The following is an 18,552-nucleotide window of genomic DNA, read 5'->3' as shown; positions in this document are numbered from 1 at the left end:
CGTCATCATCTCGGCATGTTTGGTTTTGAGCTCCGTTTGCTCACTGCTCCAGGGGTCCACCACCCTCCCGATGATGACGAAACGCTTTATTGTGTTTCCTCTCTCCTCTTTCGCCTGTGTGTGTCATTCTAGCTCCTCCGAGCGGCCGGCAGATCGGCTCCCCGGTTCACATAATCCCTCAGTCTATACGCACGCCGCCCTCAGAAAAGGCCAAGAAAATGCCTCCCCCAACACCACCCAAACCCAGGCGACCAAGTTAGTACGGGCCACCCGGGGGGCGTGGCAGATGCCTGCTCGAGCTTGGTCCCCTCTCTCCTGTCTCCTCTCCTCCCCTCACCTTGGATGTGTCCTCTCAGGCACACCACCTCTGGCTCGTTGGCATGCGCTGGCGCTTTGCCCTCTGGGGCAGCTAAATCAACAGGAAGCTCAGATAGAGACCGGAAATGATGGGATGAAAGTGTGTATGAGTAAAAGTGAGAGTGTGAATGAGAGTAAGAGGAGGCTTAGACAAGTGTTGTGAATGCTGCTGCTGGTCTTGTTTTAACCGATGCAGAAAAAGAGCCACCATTCAGTGGTGGGACTGGACGATCACTTAACAGACGCTCAGCACAAAAGCACCACTTTTGATTGGATTCTGCTAATATTTATAATTTAATAATAATTCAGAATTTAACAAATTTAACCAAATCCCATAATTAATTAATTATTTTAAAAATATTAATGAAATAATTTAACAAAGTAACAAACTGGTTTAAATTAGGGCTGAAGATGTTACTCAATCAAAATTCTAGATTGTTTATTTTATTTTATTTTGTGTTAAATGTGTTATATCAGCCCTTGTTTAAACTGTTCACTTTAACCCAAACTGACATTTGATCTATTTTACACCTGCAATTTTTAAATCTCAAAATCAAGATGCCAGATCTTTATTTGGCATCAGAGAGCCAATGTCTGAGTGACCGTCTGGGTGTGTATTACAGTCATCTTCATCTCAGAGATCATCATCCTCATCCCATTGTCATTATGATCGTCGTCATCATCATCTCGGCAGTTGCTCGATTTGGCTGTGTCACTCTATATATATTAACTCAGAGAATGGGAATGCTTTGATTTTCTGTCTTAACATGATTTTCCTAACCGAAATATACAATTAAATAACTTTAACTCATTAATTATTCAATTAACACTACTTTTCCAATTTTTTTTCACATAACTTGATTTTGTTGACTTTTGTCTGCCTTTTTATCCAGCACTGGAAGAAACTGATTCTGGAAAAAGAAATTGTTTGATCAGATCTGAGAAAGCACTTAGGACTTAGCCAGACTGCTTTAATAGACGTTTTATTGCTCTAAAAGAGCTCATTAGTGAACTTGGTGTTAAACACCAAACCCCAACAGTAAGCCACATATTAAAAAAAATGTTTCATTCAAGCTGAATATTGTTAAAGTTTGGTATATCCTTCAAAGCTGGTTCTTTTATCTAATGGCAAATATTGTGTCTTTTTATAAGCTCTCGAAAACGCTGATCAGCTTGCCTGCAGTTTTCATTATATTGGTCTCACTACATTTCTAATGGGGTCTTTATGAAATTGCTAATTGCTTTGTCATAGGCTTTTAAAGGAAACATTCTTTCTTTGGTTGTTCTTCATTGCTCGTACCTTTGGCTGGGTCCATATGCATAACCAACTTTGACAACTTGTGAGATCAAGAATAACCGCTCTTTCTTCTTTGTAGCGAGTAACCCGAATGCCTGTCGGGCCATTGGGCGTGGCCTGCAGCCCAAGGGTGTGCGTGTGAAGGAGGTGGCCGACTTTAAGGTGTACACAAAGGGAGCAGGCAGTGGAGAACTACGTGTTCAAGTCAAAGGGCCAAGTATGCGTGCAACTGTTTTGACTGCAACAATGATTGTTGATTTTTCTGTTTTAATCAACTTTGCATCGTAAAATTAGTCAGCTGAATTAAATTTTGTATTTGCAGGAGGTGGCGATGAGCCTGTGAAGGTGCAAGACCTGGGAGACGGTGTGTACGAATGTGATTACTACCCCATTTTCACTGGAAAATACATTATCACCATTACTTGGGGTGGCCACGCCATTCCCCGTAGGTAAGGGTGCTTATAAACCTCCACCAGTTTACTGTGGTATCGTCTCATTTCTGTTTCTGAAAATATTCAAATCCTTTGACCATATTAAAAGGATCATACAGGATATGGAAGTGTTACTCCAGAAAGATATAATCTAGGAATTATGCCAATTATCATGAACAACCATCTCACTTCTGATCAAAACGTCTAAATGTGTGTAGCCCATTTGAGGTGATCATAAGTGAAGATGCAGGCTCTCAGAAGGTGAGGGCTTGGGGTCCAGGCCTGGAGACGGGCATTGTGGGCAAATCAGCTGACTTTGTGGTCGAGGCCATTGGCACTGAGGTTGGAACTCTGGGTAAGAATCTTCTTTAACATCATTGAGCCACTGTATCCAGGGATCTAGTGTTTATACAGATCTTCACAACTCTGGCCCTCAAGGTCCACTTTACTGCAGAGTTTAGCTCCATCCCTAATCAAACACACCTGGATAAGCTAAACAAGGCCTCCAGGGTTATGAGAAAGTTACAGGCAGGTGAGTTTGATCAAGTTTGGAGCTAAGCTCTGCAGAAAAGTAGACCTCGAGGGCTAGAACTATCAACCCTTGTTTTATGGTGTGATAAGATGCCTGGGTAATGGTTGAAAACTCATTCCATGCACAGGTTTCTCCATCGAAGGCCCCTCACAGGCTAAGATAGAGTGTGATGATAAGGGAGATGGATCTTGTGATGTTTTGTACTGGCCCACCGAGCCTGGTGACTATGCGGTCCATGTCATTTGTGATGATGAAGATATCAAAGACAGCCCCTTCATGGCCCACATCCTCCCTGCAGCCAATGACGTCTTCCCTGAGAAGGTCTGCCCTGTGATAATTGGCAATATTGATTGCACATTCGTTGGGAAAGGAAAACTTGAAATCGCATCATATGACCCCTTTAAATGACAGCTGTAACTAAACTAACTCATGTTTTTATGCAGGTTAAGTGCTACGGCCCTGGGCTAGAACCAACTGGGTGCATTGTAAACAAACCTGCAGAATTTACAATTGACTCCAGTGGAGCTGGAAGAGGACATCTACAGATTTACGCTCAGGTACATTTTCATTCAAGTCCCAGATGCCTCATGCCTCACTTTACTGGTACAAAAATGTTTTTGTCCATCTTTTATTCAAGGACTCAGAAGGCTTCCCCATCAACATCCAGATCACAGATAATGGTGACAGCACATATTTCTGCGTCTACATACCCACCAAGCCCATCAAACACACTATCATCATCACCTGGGGAGAGGTCAACGTTCCCAATAGTTCATTCAGGGTGAGAGCTCACTGTCAACAGGCAGACTTCAGCCAGTTGATGACATTTTTATTTTGCTGTTTGTCAAGAACTTTCAAAAACTGGATCTACTACAAGCTCAGCCTTTCAATGAAAGTTCATGACCATATTTTTCTGGTGTTAGATTTCAAAATTTCCATTTACATGACCATGTTAGATTATAGATTCCATATTGGATTATAACTTTACAAGAACCACTGTCCTCCAAAAGCTTTACATTTCTAGTTTTACAGTACTCTGGTCTTTCTACATTTCTCAGGTAACCATTGGAGAAGGCAGTCACCCAGAGAACGTGAAGGTTCATGGACCAGGAGTGGAGAAGACTGGCTTGAAGGCCAATGAACCCACATACTTTACTGTGGATTGCAGCGAGGCTGGACAAGGTCAGAGCAAACATGATTGCTACCATTATCCAAACGTGGTCAATTTATGGTCAAATTTGGAAATGGACGATGATTCCTTTTCTCCCATCTGTTCTGACACCTTAGGAGATGTCAGCATTGGGATTAAGTGTGCTCCTGGCGTGGTGGGACCTGCTGAAGCAGATATTGATTTTGACATCATTAAAAATGACAATGACACATTCACAGTGAAGTATACACCTCCTGGAGCTGGACGCTACACCATCATGGTGCTATTTGCTGATCAAGTGAGTCTCAGTCAATAATATCACATTTTTCTCTATACAATTTGAGGCCTATAAATGCATTTTTTCATGAATTAACAGGAAATTCCAATTAGCCCCTTCCGTATCAAAGTCGATCCATCCCATGATGCCAATAAGGTGAAAGCAGAGGGTCCTGGACTCAACAAGACCGGTCAGTTTGATTGTCAGTGACAGAAATGATAAAAAAGTAAGTAAAGACAGCTCATCTCATCTCATCTGCATGTTATGTGTCTCTGTCACAGGTGTGGAAGTGGGCAAGCCGACCCACTTCACCATCTACACTAAAGGAGCAGGCAAGGCCACGCCTGAGGTTCACTTCACCACAGCTGGGAAAGGAGAAGCCGTCAGTGACTTTGAGATCATTGATAACCACGACTATTCTTTCACTGTGCGTTACACTGCATTACAGCAGGTGAGACACTCCAACACTGGGTTGCTGTTCTTATAAATAGACACCAAGAGGTCACATGATATTATGACTATTATAAATTCTATCTTGCTCAGTCCTGTATGTTTTGTGATTCAGGGTAACATGAGCATATCTGTGTGCCATGGCGGTGACCCCATCCCCAAAAGCCCTTTTACCATCACTGTTGCTCCTCCTTTGGATATCAACAAGGTCAAAGTTCAAGGACTCAACAACAGTAAGTCCACAGCAGTTTGTGTGTGAAATAAAAATGGTAGCTGTGTTGATTGTATTTATTGTGCGTATTTTGTGTGCCTGTGTGTTTAGTTGCTCCTCCTTTGGATATCAACAAGGTCAAAGGTCAAGGACTCAACAACAGTAAGTCCACAGCAGTTTGTGTGTGAAATAAAAATGGTAGCTGTGTTGATTGTATTTATTGTGCGTATTTTGTGTGCCTGTGTGTTTAGAAGTGGATGTAGGGAAAGATGAGGAGTTTACCATTAATGCACGCGGCGCAGGAGGTCAAGGAAAGGTGGACGTCAAGATTACCTCACCTTCTCGCCGACCAATCCCTTGCAAGGTTGAATCTGGAGCATCCAATGAGGTGCACACTGTTAAGTATATTCCCCCCGAAGAGGGGCCCTACAAAGTGGACATCAGCTATGATGGAAACCCCGTGCCTGGAAGTCCTTTCACGGTGGAGGGAGTGATGCCTCCAGATCCCTCAAAGGTAAGAGTCACAAATAGGAGAATGTGATTAATTTGTTTACCCGTCATTGTCATATTGAACTGAATTTTCATGATTACTGCAAATACTTTCGATTGGAAAACATTTTCTAACTAAGTGATCTCATTAGAGATACAGGCTTGACATTTCAAGTCATTCATGGATTCTTTCTAAAGCTGAGGGCTGCAAACATACTAAGAGCTGGCTGTGATGATAAAGCTCTCCATATGAGGAGAAACATGGAATGTATTTTAGGAGTAACAAGAGAAATTGGACTGTACCGTGCAATCCTTACCTCACAAATCAGAAAGACCTTCAGAGAGTTTATGAGCCACTTACCAGAGTCAGAATGTTCAAACTAAACTAGAGCCAGATTTTATGAAACAACTTTTCTTAAACCTCCGTGCAACGAAATTTCCTGTTTGTAGAGGTTTACTCCAGGAACGCTGGTTCCAAAGTCAAACTATTTAATTTAATTTAATTTAATTTAATTTAATTTTTGTTTGTTGCCTGTTGTCTACAGGGCTGAATTGTTCCAGTGAGGGTTTTTCTTCTCCTTGAGCCAGATGCTCTAGTTAGTATATTAGCTCTGTCAATGAAGAAGCCTAAAACAAACACAAAAGGCCATTTAGCCATTGTGGGAAATTATTACAGGAGGACAGTTGTGTTTAATTAATCTGTCAGGGAAAGGTGAACTCAAATGTAGTGTGCCAAACAAGGTACTTTATCTACATGTGGAATGGCTGCTCCATTCTCTGTCACTGGGCCAAGGTGTCAGTGAGAATCATTAGATAGCTGGTCTGTACATTACTGAAACAGATACAGATCTCTGGCCATAAATGGATACGGATGATGAAGGCCGCCCGGCTCTGAAAAATGTTGAACTGTCCTCTAGTACTGTTAAAGCATGTTGGACTGTTGAATTATTGAAATTTCAATGCACACCTGGAGTGGCCATTTCACCTTAGATGTACATCAATTTTTAATATTCCAGAGTTCTGTAATCAGTTATTCTGCTTTCCACGTGTACCACATGTATAATTTAAATATATTATAGTATTAAATTTTCTGGTTCTCTTTCAGGTTGTATGACTTTTTTAAATTTCTGATTAGAATTCCATTTTGATTTGTTATTGAAACGCAATTTCACCATAGTTTTGTCTTACTTTCACTTCAAGGTGCGAGCCAACGGCCCTGGCCTGAAGGGAGGTATTGTGGGTAAACCCGCTCCATTTGCCATCGACACCAAAGGTGCAGGTACAGGGGGTCTCGGGCTGACTGTGGAGGGCCCGTGTGAAGCCAAGATCGAGTGCCAGGACAACGGCGACGGATCTTGCTCAGTGTCCTATCTGCCCACTGAGCCTGGAGAGTATTCCATTAACATCATGTTTGCTGATGCTCACATCCCTGGTTCTCCATTCAAAGCCATGGTTCAGTCTGTCTTTGACCCCAGCAAGGTCACAGCTAGCGGACCAGGGCTGGAGAGAGGAAAGGTCAACGAAGCGGCGTCGTTCACGGTGGACTGCTCTAAAGCAGGCGAGGCGGAGTTGACCATCGAAATTATTTCAGATTCAGGAGCGCAGGCTGAGGTTCATGTGCAGAATAACAGCGATGGAACATATTCTATCACCTACATTCCTCCTTTCCACGGAATGTACACCATCACGATTAAATATGGAGGACATGCAGTGCCGAAGTTCCCTGCAAGGGTGCAGGTAGATCCTGCTCTCGATACCAGCGGAATCAAGGTCTACGGTCCAGGAGTGGAACCCAGAGGTAAGAAGGCCCATCTAATTGTGCTTGTGTTTAGTACCAATGTGCTCAGCAATGTGCTTCAAAACTTGGTATATTTTCACAGGGGTACTCCGAGAGGTCACTACACACTTTGTCGTTGACACTCGGGTTCACAGCAAGATGGGTGGAAACCACATCAAAGTTCGTATTGTTAACCCATCAGGTGCCAACACTGATGCGTTCACCACCGACAAAGGAGATGGCACTTACAGAGTGGAATATACAGCATATGAGGATGGTAAGATATTCAGTACATAGGGAAAAAAGACTTATGTTTTTTGCTGAATTGATTTTTCATTGGGATGAAACACACAAACATTTTTAGTGATTAAATTAAATTAAAATTTACATTAAACAAAAATGGCTATATTACAGTAATCGGATTACAAATAAAAACTAAAATAAAAGCCCTCAAAAAATTCCAGTCATCTAATTTATTTATTTTCTTTTGCATATTCTTGGGCATATTCTTAATGGGTTTTTTAAGCTTGACTCTTTTGGTGTCCATTACTTTGGAAGTTACAGTTGTTTTAGCACATTTATTGTCCATGAGACAGAAAGATCAAATTATCAATAGTACTAGAAATTGTAAAAAGTGAAAATCCGCAATCCAGGGGCCTGTAGGCAGTAAAACCAGACCAGGCCATAATTCTGTCTTTCTCTCTGTCAGAAAAATGTTATTCATGCACTTTGGGTTGACAGGATAACTGAAGATTATTTAGTTTACGTAAAGTCTGTTATTTTCTTACTTCATGCTGACTGAAGCCGTCCTGTTTCCGCCCCAGTCTTCATTAATTTAACAGGCCATGTTGGCATTTTTTCTGAACTGAACCTCCCTTTCCTCCCTGAGAATCATGAGGCACACACACTCAGAGCTGTCTTTTATTCTGAGCACGGCTGCTGTATTGATTTTTCTGTGTGGAGGTCAATGTTGTGAGATGAAAATTCATTCATTGTTCATTGTGTTTTGAGCAGAGACTGCTGATGTCTGTTTTCCCATGATGCCTTGATAATATTCCTTCACAATTATCGATTGAGAGAAAAAAAACCCCTGTCCCTCTCTGTATAGTCACACACTCTTCCTATCAAAGAAGGCAGTTCTTAGACAGGATAAGATGCACTGAGGCACCCTTACAGCCAGCCAATCAAATTAGAGCTTGCCAGAATGAGAAAGTACTTTCCAGCATAATATTTATAGATGAAAGAGTGCTGTAATCTTTGTCTTTGTGCAGGTGTGCATCTGTTAGAGGTGCTGTATGATGACGTACCTGTCCCCAAGAGCCCGTTTAGGGTGGCGGTAACCGAAGGTTGTGATCCCAGCCGTGTACGTGCCTACGGTCCCGGTCTGGAAGAGGGTCTGGTCAACAAACCCAACCGCTTCACTGTGGAAACCAGGTACATATTTCTATGAAAACCTGCTGTTGAACATGAACGTGTTCTGGAATGGTCTATTTTGGAAACGTTGAGTCAAAAACAATAAGTCTGAAATAGCTTCTATGAGCAGTTGTTTTATGTAATCGCAGACTCTTTTTAAATAGTTCGGATATTGAAAAAAAACCTCACCAACCATTCAATGCCATTCACTGAGAGTGACGAAAATTTAGCAGTGAACCCTATTATATGAATAGTTTTGGTGTAAAACAAATCTGCTTTACTAGTTTAAACATTGGTGCTTACATGTTTTGGACTGGATTTGAACAGAGCTGAATATAAGTACATAACTATTTTTAGATTTTACTGTAACTTATGTTTTCTCCCATGTCTGTATTTTCTTCTCTTTCAGGGGTGCTGGCACGGGTGGTCTTGGATTGGCTATCGAGGGTCCATCAGAAGCTAAGATGTCTTGTAAAGATAACAAAGATGGCAGCTGTAGCGTGGAGTATATTCCTTTCACTCCTGGAGAATATGACGTCAACATCACTTTCGGAGGTCTGCCTATCCCAGGTATGATGTAATTTTTTTCTGTCTAACTCATTCCATGGTTTGTTTCTAATTGAACTCAACACACTAATTATGCATTAACATTGAATTTCATCAGTTTGAGAATATGAGTGTTAAGACGTCTGAAAGCTAATAATCATGACAGATTGAGTTAATGCTCGAATATTTCATACCTCAGGGTCTGTTTTTGCATTTTATGAAGAAAAAGCAACTGTACAATTTCTGTGGGTTTTTAGGTAGTCCATTCAGGGTGCCTGTGAGGGAGCTGGTGGATCCTAGTAAGGTGAAGTGTTCTGGTCCTGGTTTGGGCAGTGGAGTTAGAGCCCACGTTCCTCAGACCTTCACCGTGGACTGCAGCAAAGCTGGACTCGCCCCACTGGAGGTGCTGCTGTATGGACCTACAGGTGAAACTAGACTGGAAAAACACACACAGAGTTTGGACAAAGTCCTTGAAGTATATAAGTGCAATTTAGGTTTTAGAAATGTAAGTACTAGAATACCAGGAAGACTGGCTTAAAATGTTAACAGAATATATGTGTGTTTAGCAAACCTGAGAAAGTGGTTTAAATGCATATTGATTTTTAATATCTATAAATCATAAGTGATTTAGCAGTGTTCCCCTCTCAGCATTTAATGTTGCCATGTTCAAAGCTTTTAAACTACATGTTTTAATGGAACTTTGGTGGCTTTTGGATTTATTAAATAGCTTTTATACGTCCAATGAACTTTTAGTATTGTACACTACTTTTCAAAAAGTAAGATTTTTTTTTTAAGGAAATTAATTTAGCTGGGATGGATTAAATTGATCAAAAGTGACAGCAAAAACACTTATAAAGTAATGAAAGATTTCAAATTCAAATGCTGTTCTTTTGAAATTTAAAAGAATCCTGAAAAAATGTATCAAGGTTTCCACGAAATGTTAAGAAGCACAACTGCTATTCAGCATAAATAATAAAAAGAAATCATTCTTGAGCACCAAATCAGCATATTAAAATGATTTCGGAAGGATCATGTGACACTGAAGTCTAGAGCAATGATGCTGAAAATTCAGCTTTTTCATCACAGGAATAAATTACGTTTTAAATATATTAAATTAGAAAACAGTTATTTAAATTGTAATAACATTTCACAATATTAAAGTATTTTTGATCAAATAAACAAAGCCTTGGTGAGCATAAGAGACTTCATTTAAAAACACTACAAAAATTTACTGACCCCAAATTTTTGAACAGTAATGTACATTAAAAATGCAAATCATATTTAGGTTATAAATGACTGTAAGTGAAGGGACACAAAAACCATAGCTATAGTTCCACGTTTGTACATTAGTTTGTGATGACCTTGAAAATGACAAACTGGTGCTGGAAAAAGTCCTGGATTTGCATTCAGTGATGCCCATATTTAGCCTGCAGACACATTCATCAAGAGTGTTTTACAGTTGTCTAGACTAGATGACAGGCACGCAGAGAGATCAACTGTGTTGTTTTTCTAGGTGTGACAGAGCCAGTGAATATCACAGACAATGGTGATGGCACACACACGGTGATCTACACTCCTACTAAAGATGGACCGTACACTGTGTGTGTCAAATATGCAGACCAAGAAGTGCCACGCAGGTAAGCGGGCTGCTTAATGAATTAATAAAGTCTTAATATTAATGAAGTGAATAGACCAGGGTTCCTCAAATCTTGCCCTGGAGGTCCAATGCGCTGCAGAGTTTAGCTCCAACCCTGATCAAACTCACCTACCTGTGATTTTCTAATGATCCTGAAGACATTGATTAGCATGCTCAGGTGTGTTTGATTAGGGTTAGAGCTAAACTCTGCAGGAAAGTGGATCTCGTGGGCCAGATTTGAGGAGCCCTGGAATAGACTATGACTAAAATCTTCAGAGCTGATTTAGAAAGAAGAACACTTCCAAATAAAAGAAGCATGTGATGATTACATGTGTTTGTTCTTCTGTTTTCCCCTTTTTAGTTCATTTAAGATCAAGGTGTTGCCTGCTCATGATGCCAGTAAAGTCCGTGCCAGCGGTCCTGGACTGAACACTTCCGGGGTTCCCGCCAGCCTGCCGGTGGAGTTCACCATCGATGCCCGTGACGCAGGCGAGGGTCTTCTTACTGTACAGATACTGGTGAGTAACATCAACACTCGCTCAGGCCTCTCTCTCTTTTTTTTTTTACATGTTTTAAGACAGAGGTTTCCCTTGATGATCACATGTGCTTTAATGGCCACTGTCCCCCCTCCGCTTCCCTCTGCCCTGACCTCTGACCCCTTCCCTGCTGTCACTGTAGGGTCCAGATGGGTGCAGGCAAGAGGCCTCTGTGTTTGTGGAGGACTGGGGTAGGAGGGTGTGGGAGAACCACATTGTAAAGGGCACCATCCCCTTCCATATTCTTAGGAAAGGATGTGTAAGGCGGCCCCTCCTTTCGGCCTCCTCTTGTTGTTATAACTCACCATGTCTGGCATCCCTCCCATTAGCCTTGGGCCCCTAAGTGCTCATGGATCGTCCCCTTGCTACTGTACTCCCTGCCCCAGTTCCCCTGCTCCTTTGGCTGCTTTTCTCCTTAATTGTTCCCTAGTTTTGCCTTTGTTATCCCCTAGTTCTGAATTCATTCCCTAATAATGCCTTTGTTCTATCTGTCTATCTGTTTGTCTGTCTGTCTGTCTGTCTATCTATATGTCTATCTGTCTGTCTGTCTCTCTCTTTTCACGTCACTTTTTGTGTCCTCATGGTTCATACCACATTCCTTTGACACTGAAGTGCCAGAAGTGACTTGGGAATTGTAATTTCTTGAGGGTGATCGTTGTTTTTTTTAATAATCATACTACTTTCCATTTTGAAAAAGAAGGGAGAAAACTTCACTCAAACCAAAACCAAACTGCACACATGCAAAAGCATCCAGAAACATCTTTGTCTTGCACAAAAGTAGCGTTTTTGAATGTGAGAGTGAACCTTTCTCCCAGGCAGCCATACTTGATCATTTTGTAACAGTCAAGGGGACTTGATACCCTTAATGTTGCCCTTTAGTGGTCTCTGTGGACTGACTTGTCATTAGATTTAGGCTAAAACCCTACATGTGGTTTTCCACTACATGACTAACAGTCAGAGATGCTTGCTATGTAATCTGTATGAGGAATATTGCCTTGTTGAGTACTGGCTACATTTATTTCAGCAATTAGTTAAAACGTTGTTGTATTCAAATGAGAAATTGGATTTCTGTATGCAGGCTCACAAGAGCCAATGAATATATAGACACACATGCATTCACATTTGCATGAACACGCTATAACAACTCATTCATTTTGCAGGACCCAGAAGGAAAACCAAAGAAAGCAAACATTCGAGATAACAGAGACGGAACATACACCGTGTCCTACGTCCCAGATATGACAGGACGCTACACTATTACAATCAAATATGGCGGAGATGAGATCCCATACTCCCCCTACCGCATACATGCTCTGCCCAGTGGAGATGCCAGCAAATGTCTTGTGACAGGTAAGTTGTAGACGTCTATGTTACACATGTCTCTATGTGACTTATTGCTTCCTTAAAATGCAATCTCAGCATGATCATCATGAATTCTAACAGCTCTTCTTTTTGATTTGTAGTGTCGATTGGTGGACACGGATTGGGTGAGTTTTTTGAAAAAATCATCAGTTACCTATATTGAACTTTTGCAAGCCTTTTATGTAGGATCAGTTTAGGCCATTCTTTGTCACTGAGATGAATGGCAAAAAGTGGCCCAGTGTACATGAATTCAGACAATAACTCTCTGAATGGTGTAGTAAAACAGCTTTGTTGTGATTGCGGTCCCATGGACAGGCTCTGGGCTCGGACCTACTATTCAAATCGGCGAGGAGACCGTTATCACTGTGGATACAAAGGCTGCTGGGAAGGGGAAGGTCACCTGCAAAGTGTCAACTCCAGACGGGGCGGAGCTAGACGTGGATGTGGTGGAGAACGCGGACGGGACATTTGATATCTATTATACCGCTCCAGAACCTGGGAAATACGTCATCACCATCCGCTTTGGAGGAGAGCACATTCCTAACAGCCCCTTCCATGTGGTGGTGAGCACCTTCTGTTGCTATGCAGTATGAATATTGATTTTTGCATATCACAATAATAATTATTTTGTATATATTTGTGAATGTACACTACCATTCAAAAGTTTGGGGTTGCTGAGTTTTTTTTATTGTTTTTGAAAGAATTCTCTTATGCTCAGCAAGTCTGCATTTATTTGATCAAAAATACAGTAAAACAGTAATATTCTGAAATATTATTGCAATTTAAAATAACTGTTTTCTATTTGAATATATTTTAAAATGTAATTTATTCCTGTGATGCAAAGCTGAAATTTCAGCATCGTTAATCCAGTCTTCAGTGTCACATGATCCTTAGAAATCATTCTAATATGTTTATTTAATGCTCAAGAGACATTCCTTATTATTATCATTGTTGAAAACAGTTGTGCTGCCTAATGTTTTCTGTAGAAAATAAGATTTTTCCCCCCAAGATTCCTTATGAATAAACATTCAAAATAACAACAATTATTTTAAATACATCATTTTTGTAACAATGTAAAAGTATTTACTGTTACTTTTGATCAATTTGATGCATCCTTGCTGGTGCTAAATATTAAAATAAAAAAAAATTACTGACCCCAGACTTTGAACAGTAGTGTATGTTATATTTGTATTGTTTTTTTATGCAGATGATCATAAATAATTTCAAAATATGGCTACCAGTGCATGGTGTGTTTTTACAAAATAATAATTCTCCCAAATAAAAACCTTTTTGTACCTCATTCATTGAGATGATGTTTAACTTAGCAATTCAATTCCAGTTCAATGGGTCAAATTGAATTAGCTGCATGTAAATGTGTGTTGTGTGAAGCCCTAAACATGTGACCACCTCCTTCTCCAGGCATCTGATACCATCCCTATAATTGAGGAACCATGTGATAAACTACAGTTACAGCAGCCCTACGCCCCCTACCAGGGCTACACCCCTCACTGGGTACACACCACCCCTAGTCATCAGATAACGTCCTAAACGCTCTCTGCTCCTCAGCCTTTGTCATTACACCTTTTCATTTCATCCATCTTTGCTTCATTTCCCATGAGATTTACTGCTGATGTCTTTTTTATTAAACGGCTAGTTGGCTGATCATGCATTCATAGAGTTAATGAATAGGTTGCTGATCTCCTATTGCAGAGGGATTGTTTTGCACTAGGTTCTTTGTTGCTGCTGCTTTTATGAATTTATTCCATCTACTGCAGTCCAACCAGCCTGGGCCCTTGTCTGTTTTTCGTTTTCCAGCCATTAACCCATTGCATGCACTTATATCTTCTCACTGTACTTAGTTAGCAGTGCAGTGATGCTGAAATCTCTTTCTCTTCTAGGCCACGGAGGAACCAGTCACTGCAGTGGACGCCATGGAGCCAATGCTTCGCCCGTTCAATCTGGTCATTCCATTTACTGTACAAAAGGGGGAGATTACAGGTATTAACACTTATTAAACAAATAAAAAAGTAGATAATTATTAGAGGTGCAATGAAGCGTGCATCTTTTTCACAGAGGCCTACAGAATTCATTATTTTAAAAGATGGCATTTTGTTTTTTTGTTTTTTTTAGGTGAGGTACATATGTCCTCTGGTAAAACCGCCCGTCCTCACATCACTGATAACAAGGACGGGACTGTGACGGTCAAATATGCCCCCACCGAGAAGGGCCTACATGAGATGGACATCAAATATGATGGGAATCACATTCCAGGTATCAAAACAATTAGATGCCTGCTGCTCTAAAATCTGTAAATGTAATAATTATGCTATAATTGGTCTCTTAAATCAATTCTGTGTTTGACGTTGATCATCTTTAAACATGAAGTGACACTCTTTTAACATTGCCTTTACAGGAAGTCCACTGCAGTTCTATGTAGATGCCATTAACAGCGGGCATGTGAATGCATATGGCCCTGGTCTGAGTCATGGCATGGTCAACAAATCCGCCACCTTCACAATCGTCACTAAGGATGCTGGAGAAGGTAATACACACACACCAAGCCTGGCGGCCTCACAGCCACATTGCATTAGTTTCACATTGCCAGACTTTTGACTTCTCACATTGCTCTTTCATCTTCTCTCAGGTGGTCTGTCTTTGGCAGTGGAAGGCCCCTCTAAGGCAGAGATCAGCTGTAAGGATAATAAAGATGGCACCTGCACTGTGTCCTACCTGCCAACAGCCCCAGGAGACTATAATATAATCGTCAAGTTTGATGACAAGCACATCGCTGGAAGCCCCTTTACAGCCAAGATCACAGGTAGGGGTTTATATGTGCCCAAATATGGGTATGAGTGAGAGAGAGAGGATGAACAAGAGAGGGCAAAGTTATGTCTCTCCATAACGTCTGTGAATCACTAAATTAGCTGTCGTGTGTGTTTATGTGTGTGCGCGTGCCTTCACACCTGGAGAATTTAACCGCATCTGAAGTGCTTCTAAAAGTAGGAGCCACTTCCTGACAGTTTTTAGAAACAGGAAGTATCTGTTTCCCCCCTCCTTCTGTCTCACTCTCACTTTGCCCCTCACAACATTGCTCTTCGCAAACAGAACTGGGGTTGCACCCGCACAGTAAATGTTTAATTTTTAATTTTTAATAACTGGATCATATTTGTTAGTTGTGTGTATATATATATATATACACGCGCACACACACATATTTCTGTCTCATTCTTAATGAAGGTGATGACTCCATGAGGACATCCCAGCTGAACGTTGGCACGGCCACAGACGTGTCACTGAAGATCACAGAGACGGACCTGAGCTCCCTGACCGCGAGCATCAGAGCCCCATCTGGCAACGAGGAGCCCTGCCTGCTGAAGAGACTGCCAAACCGCCACATTGGTTAGTCACTCGTCAGGCCTGCCAGCACCTACATACGTCACGACTGAGCGGATAAAGCAGAATATAAATAAGCCAGATCATATTATTTGTGAATGGATTCAGTTACTTTGGGTTTTTAAAGACCCCACATTGAATTTCCAACAGGAAGTTCAGGTAGGACTTATCGAAATTTGTGTACACCCCTGCAAACAAGACGAGTCACCAATATTTAGGTTCATTTTCCCAGAAGACTGAGACTGTGAAAGTAATTATACCACTTTTAGAGACTAGATAAACTTATACGGTTTTTCATAATAAGAAAGTCTTAGTCCTCTGACTGATGTCAGCAATCAAACTCTGAAACTTTCTGATGAGGTGATGCCTGTAGTGTTTGCCTCTAAAACCTAATTTGAGACTAAGAGCTCCTTCCTGTGATTTCAAAGAGAATCGACTATCAGCTCAGAAAAGGCTTTTGATGTACAGCCAAACCCTGAGGCCTATCTTTTTTGCTGGATATGACGGTGCTACCATAAAATACTCTATAAACCTGAAAAAAGAACTCATTCCCATTGCTCTTTTCCTTCAGGAATATCCTTCACTCCTAAAGAGGTGGGTGAGCATGTGGTCAGCGTGAAGAAGAATGGAAAACACGTGACCAACAGCCCATTCAAGATCATGGTGGGCCAGTCTGAGATCGGAGATGCCAGTAAGGTGAAGGTGTTTGGGAAAGGACTGATAGAAGGACACACCTTTGAAGTGGCTGAGTTCATCGTGGACACCAGAAGTGCAGGTAAATGGTATTCTAGGATATTTGTGGCTTCCATAATGTACAGTACAGTAAAATGGACCGTTTTTTTTGGCAGCTAAATTCTGAACATTTATCTAGCAACTTTCGTATGACCAATTTGAAAAGACAGAACACGCAAGAAACCTTCATCCACCACTGGATACCTTCCTTGGGCCAAGTGCGTGGACCTTACAAAACCATGCAAAATATGCATGGCGAACTTTTCGAAATTTCGCAGAGCAACAGTAAAAACCTTAAGCCTGAAGTATACTTCAGTATACTTTTTACACAAACGCTTAGCGTTATCTGTATGCATGTGTAAATTTATGTCATGCGTACTGTATGTATACACTAGCGTGTGTGTAAAAATCAAAGTGTACTAGCTCTGCTTTTCCTAACTGAACTTGAAATCGCATCATATGACCCCTTTAAATCATAAAACCCACTTGGTTACCTTAGGTTATGGAGGTCTCGGTCTGTCCATCGAGGGGCCCAGCAAAGTTGACATTAACTGTTCGGATGTGGACGACGGAACATGCAAAGTGACCTACTGCCCAACCGAACCCGGAACTTACATCATCAACATCAAATTCGCCGACCAACATGTGCCAGGTACAGCACAGCTCTTAAACTTAAGTCTCTTTAAGATGCCTCTCTTCTGAGGTGGACGACTCCTTTAAACTCTTTATGTTGTTCCACAGGAAGTCCATTTACAGTGAAGGTTCTGGGTGAGGGAAGAATGAAGGAGAGTATCACCAGAAAGAGGCAGGCGCCCTCTATTGCCACGGTGGGCAGCACTTGCGACCTCAACCTCAAGATTCCAGGTGAGGAGAGAATGATTGACTCCCGTGGCCTCACGGGATAGTATAGTGTCCATCAGATGCGCACTTCAGAATCTCACCGAAAGTGTTTTCGCCTACTGTTCTATGAATTGACATACTACTATTTTCCGCCTACTACTATAGGCATATTCAGACATAGAGTTTGTCTCTTTTTCCCACCTGTTTCCCACTGTCACACGTGTCACTTCCTGTGTCTTGAATTAGAGTGGTTCTGTATGAAGTTATATAGAATTTAAGTTTTGATAAAAAAAAAGAAAGAATACAGAATGTTTCCATTCTGCTTGGAAGCATGCATTTCCTGTTTCTCCTTTTTCATCGCTTCCTTTCTTCTTCCTTCTTCTCTTTCCTTCCTCTGTCTTTCGGGTTCCACGTCTGTAGGGAACTGGTTTCAGATGGTTTCGGCCCAAGAGCGACTCACCCGTACCTTCACACGCAGCAGCCACACCTACACGTGTACGGAGCGCACCGAGATCAGCAAGACCCGTGCTGGCGAGACCAAACGGGAAGTGCGGGTGGAAGAGAGCACCCAGGTGGGGGGTGATCCCTTCAGGGATGTTTTCGGTGGATTTCTGGGCAGGGAGAAGCTGGGACCCTTCAGCAGTGCCCAGGGCCGACAATCAGAGGGTGTGTGTGCGTGTTTGTTTGTGTTGTTTGCAGGTTAAAGGGATCATTTAGGTCCTATACATATATATATGTGACCCTGGACCACAAAATCAGTCTTAAGTCACTTGGGTATATTTTTAGCAATAGCCAAAAAAACACTGTATGGGTCAGAATTATCGATTTTTCTTATATGCCACAAATCATTAGGATATTAAGTAAAGATCATGTTCCATGAAGATATTTTGTAAATTTCCTACCGTAAATATATCAAAACTTAATTTTTGATTAGTAATATGCATTGCTAAGAACTTCATTTGGACAACTTTAAAGGCGATTTTCTCAATATTTTGATATTTTTGCACCCTCAGATTCCAGATTTCCAAATAGTTGTATCTCGACCAAATATCCTATCCTAACAAACCATACATCAATGATAAGATTATTTATTCAGCTTTCAGATGATGCATAAATCTCAATT

General features: G+C 41.3%; 1 protein-coding gene and 1 long non-coding RNA gene across 2 annotated transcripts in view; one reads left to right on the top strand and one right to left on the bottom strand.

Annotated features, from left to right (window-relative positions):
- Positions 1–18,552, top strand: part of LOC107743297 (filamin-C-like) — a 57,728-nt gene that overhangs the window by 31,413 nt on the left and 7,763 nt on the right. The window contains exons 10-40 of the mRNA XM_016556472.1: positions 1,734–1,871; positions 1,977–2,103; positions 2,304–2,440; positions 2,745–2,938; positions 3,061–3,174; positions 3,255–3,398; positions 3,676–3,799; positions 3,905–4,065; positions 4,144–4,234; positions 4,326–4,495; positions 4,610–4,727; positions 4,957–5,219; positions 6,395–6,992; positions 7,075–7,248; positions 8,243–8,405; positions 8,794–8,954; positions 9,188–9,355; positions 10,444–10,567; positions 10,928–11,084; positions 12,263–12,452; positions 12,566–12,589; positions 12,780–13,027; positions 14,363–14,462; positions 14,595–14,735; positions 14,878–15,006; positions 15,109–15,282; positions 15,702–15,863; positions 16,429–16,632; positions 17,089–17,241; positions 17,331–17,453; positions 17,850–18,095. Coding sequence (XP_016411958.1) covers positions 1,734–1,871; positions 1,977–2,103; positions 2,304–2,440; positions 2,745–2,938; positions 3,061–3,174; positions 3,255–3,398; positions 3,676–3,799; positions 3,905–4,065; positions 4,144–4,234; positions 4,326–4,495; positions 4,610–4,727; positions 4,957–5,219; positions 6,395–6,992; positions 7,075–7,248; positions 8,243–8,405; positions 8,794–8,954; positions 9,188–9,355; positions 10,444–10,567; positions 10,928–11,084; positions 12,263–12,452; positions 12,566–12,589; positions 12,780–13,027; positions 14,363–14,462; positions 14,595–14,735; positions 14,878–15,006; positions 15,109–15,282; positions 15,702–15,863; positions 16,429–16,632; positions 17,089–17,241; positions 17,331–17,453; positions 17,850–18,095 — 5,220 coding nt within the window. The remainder of the gene's footprint in view (positions 1–1,733; positions 1,872–1,976; positions 2,104–2,303; positions 2,441–2,744; positions 2,939–3,060; positions 3,175–3,254; positions 3,399–3,675; positions 3,800–3,904; positions 4,066–4,143; positions 4,235–4,325; positions 4,496–4,609; positions 4,728–4,956; positions 5,220–6,394; positions 6,993–7,074; positions 7,249–8,242; positions 8,406–8,793; positions 8,955–9,187; positions 9,356–10,443; positions 10,568–10,927; positions 11,085–12,262; positions 12,453–12,565; positions 12,590–12,779; positions 13,028–14,362; positions 14,463–14,594; positions 14,736–14,877; positions 15,007–15,108; positions 15,283–15,701; positions 15,864–16,428; positions 16,633–17,088; positions 17,242–17,330; positions 17,454–17,849; positions 18,096–18,552) is intronic.
- LOC107743317 (uncharacterized) overlaps positions 8,703–18,552 on the bottom strand; it is a 17,682-nt gene continuing 7,832 nt past the window's right edge. The window contains exons 2-3 of the long non-coding RNA XR_001640396.1: positions 10,111–10,115; positions 8,703–8,713 (exon numbers count right to left, since the gene is read on the bottom strand). This is a non-coding gene — a long non-coding RNA (uncharacterized LOC107743317). The remainder of the gene's footprint in view (positions 8,714–10,110; positions 10,116–18,552) is intronic.

The sequence above is a fragment of the Sinocyclocheilus rhinocerous genome, unplaced genomic scaffold, assembly GCF_001515625.1.
Source record: "Sinocyclocheilus rhinocerous isolate Xijiao unplaced genomic scaffold, SAMN03320098_v1.1 scaffold551, whole genome shotgun sequence".
NCBI lineage: Eukaryota > Metazoa > Chordata > Actinopteri > Cypriniformes > Cyprinidae > Sinocyclocheilus > Sinocyclocheilus rhinocerous.
The sequence above is the reverse complement of the archived record's forward strand: the minus strand, read 5'-3'. Positions and strand labels throughout refer to the sequence as shown.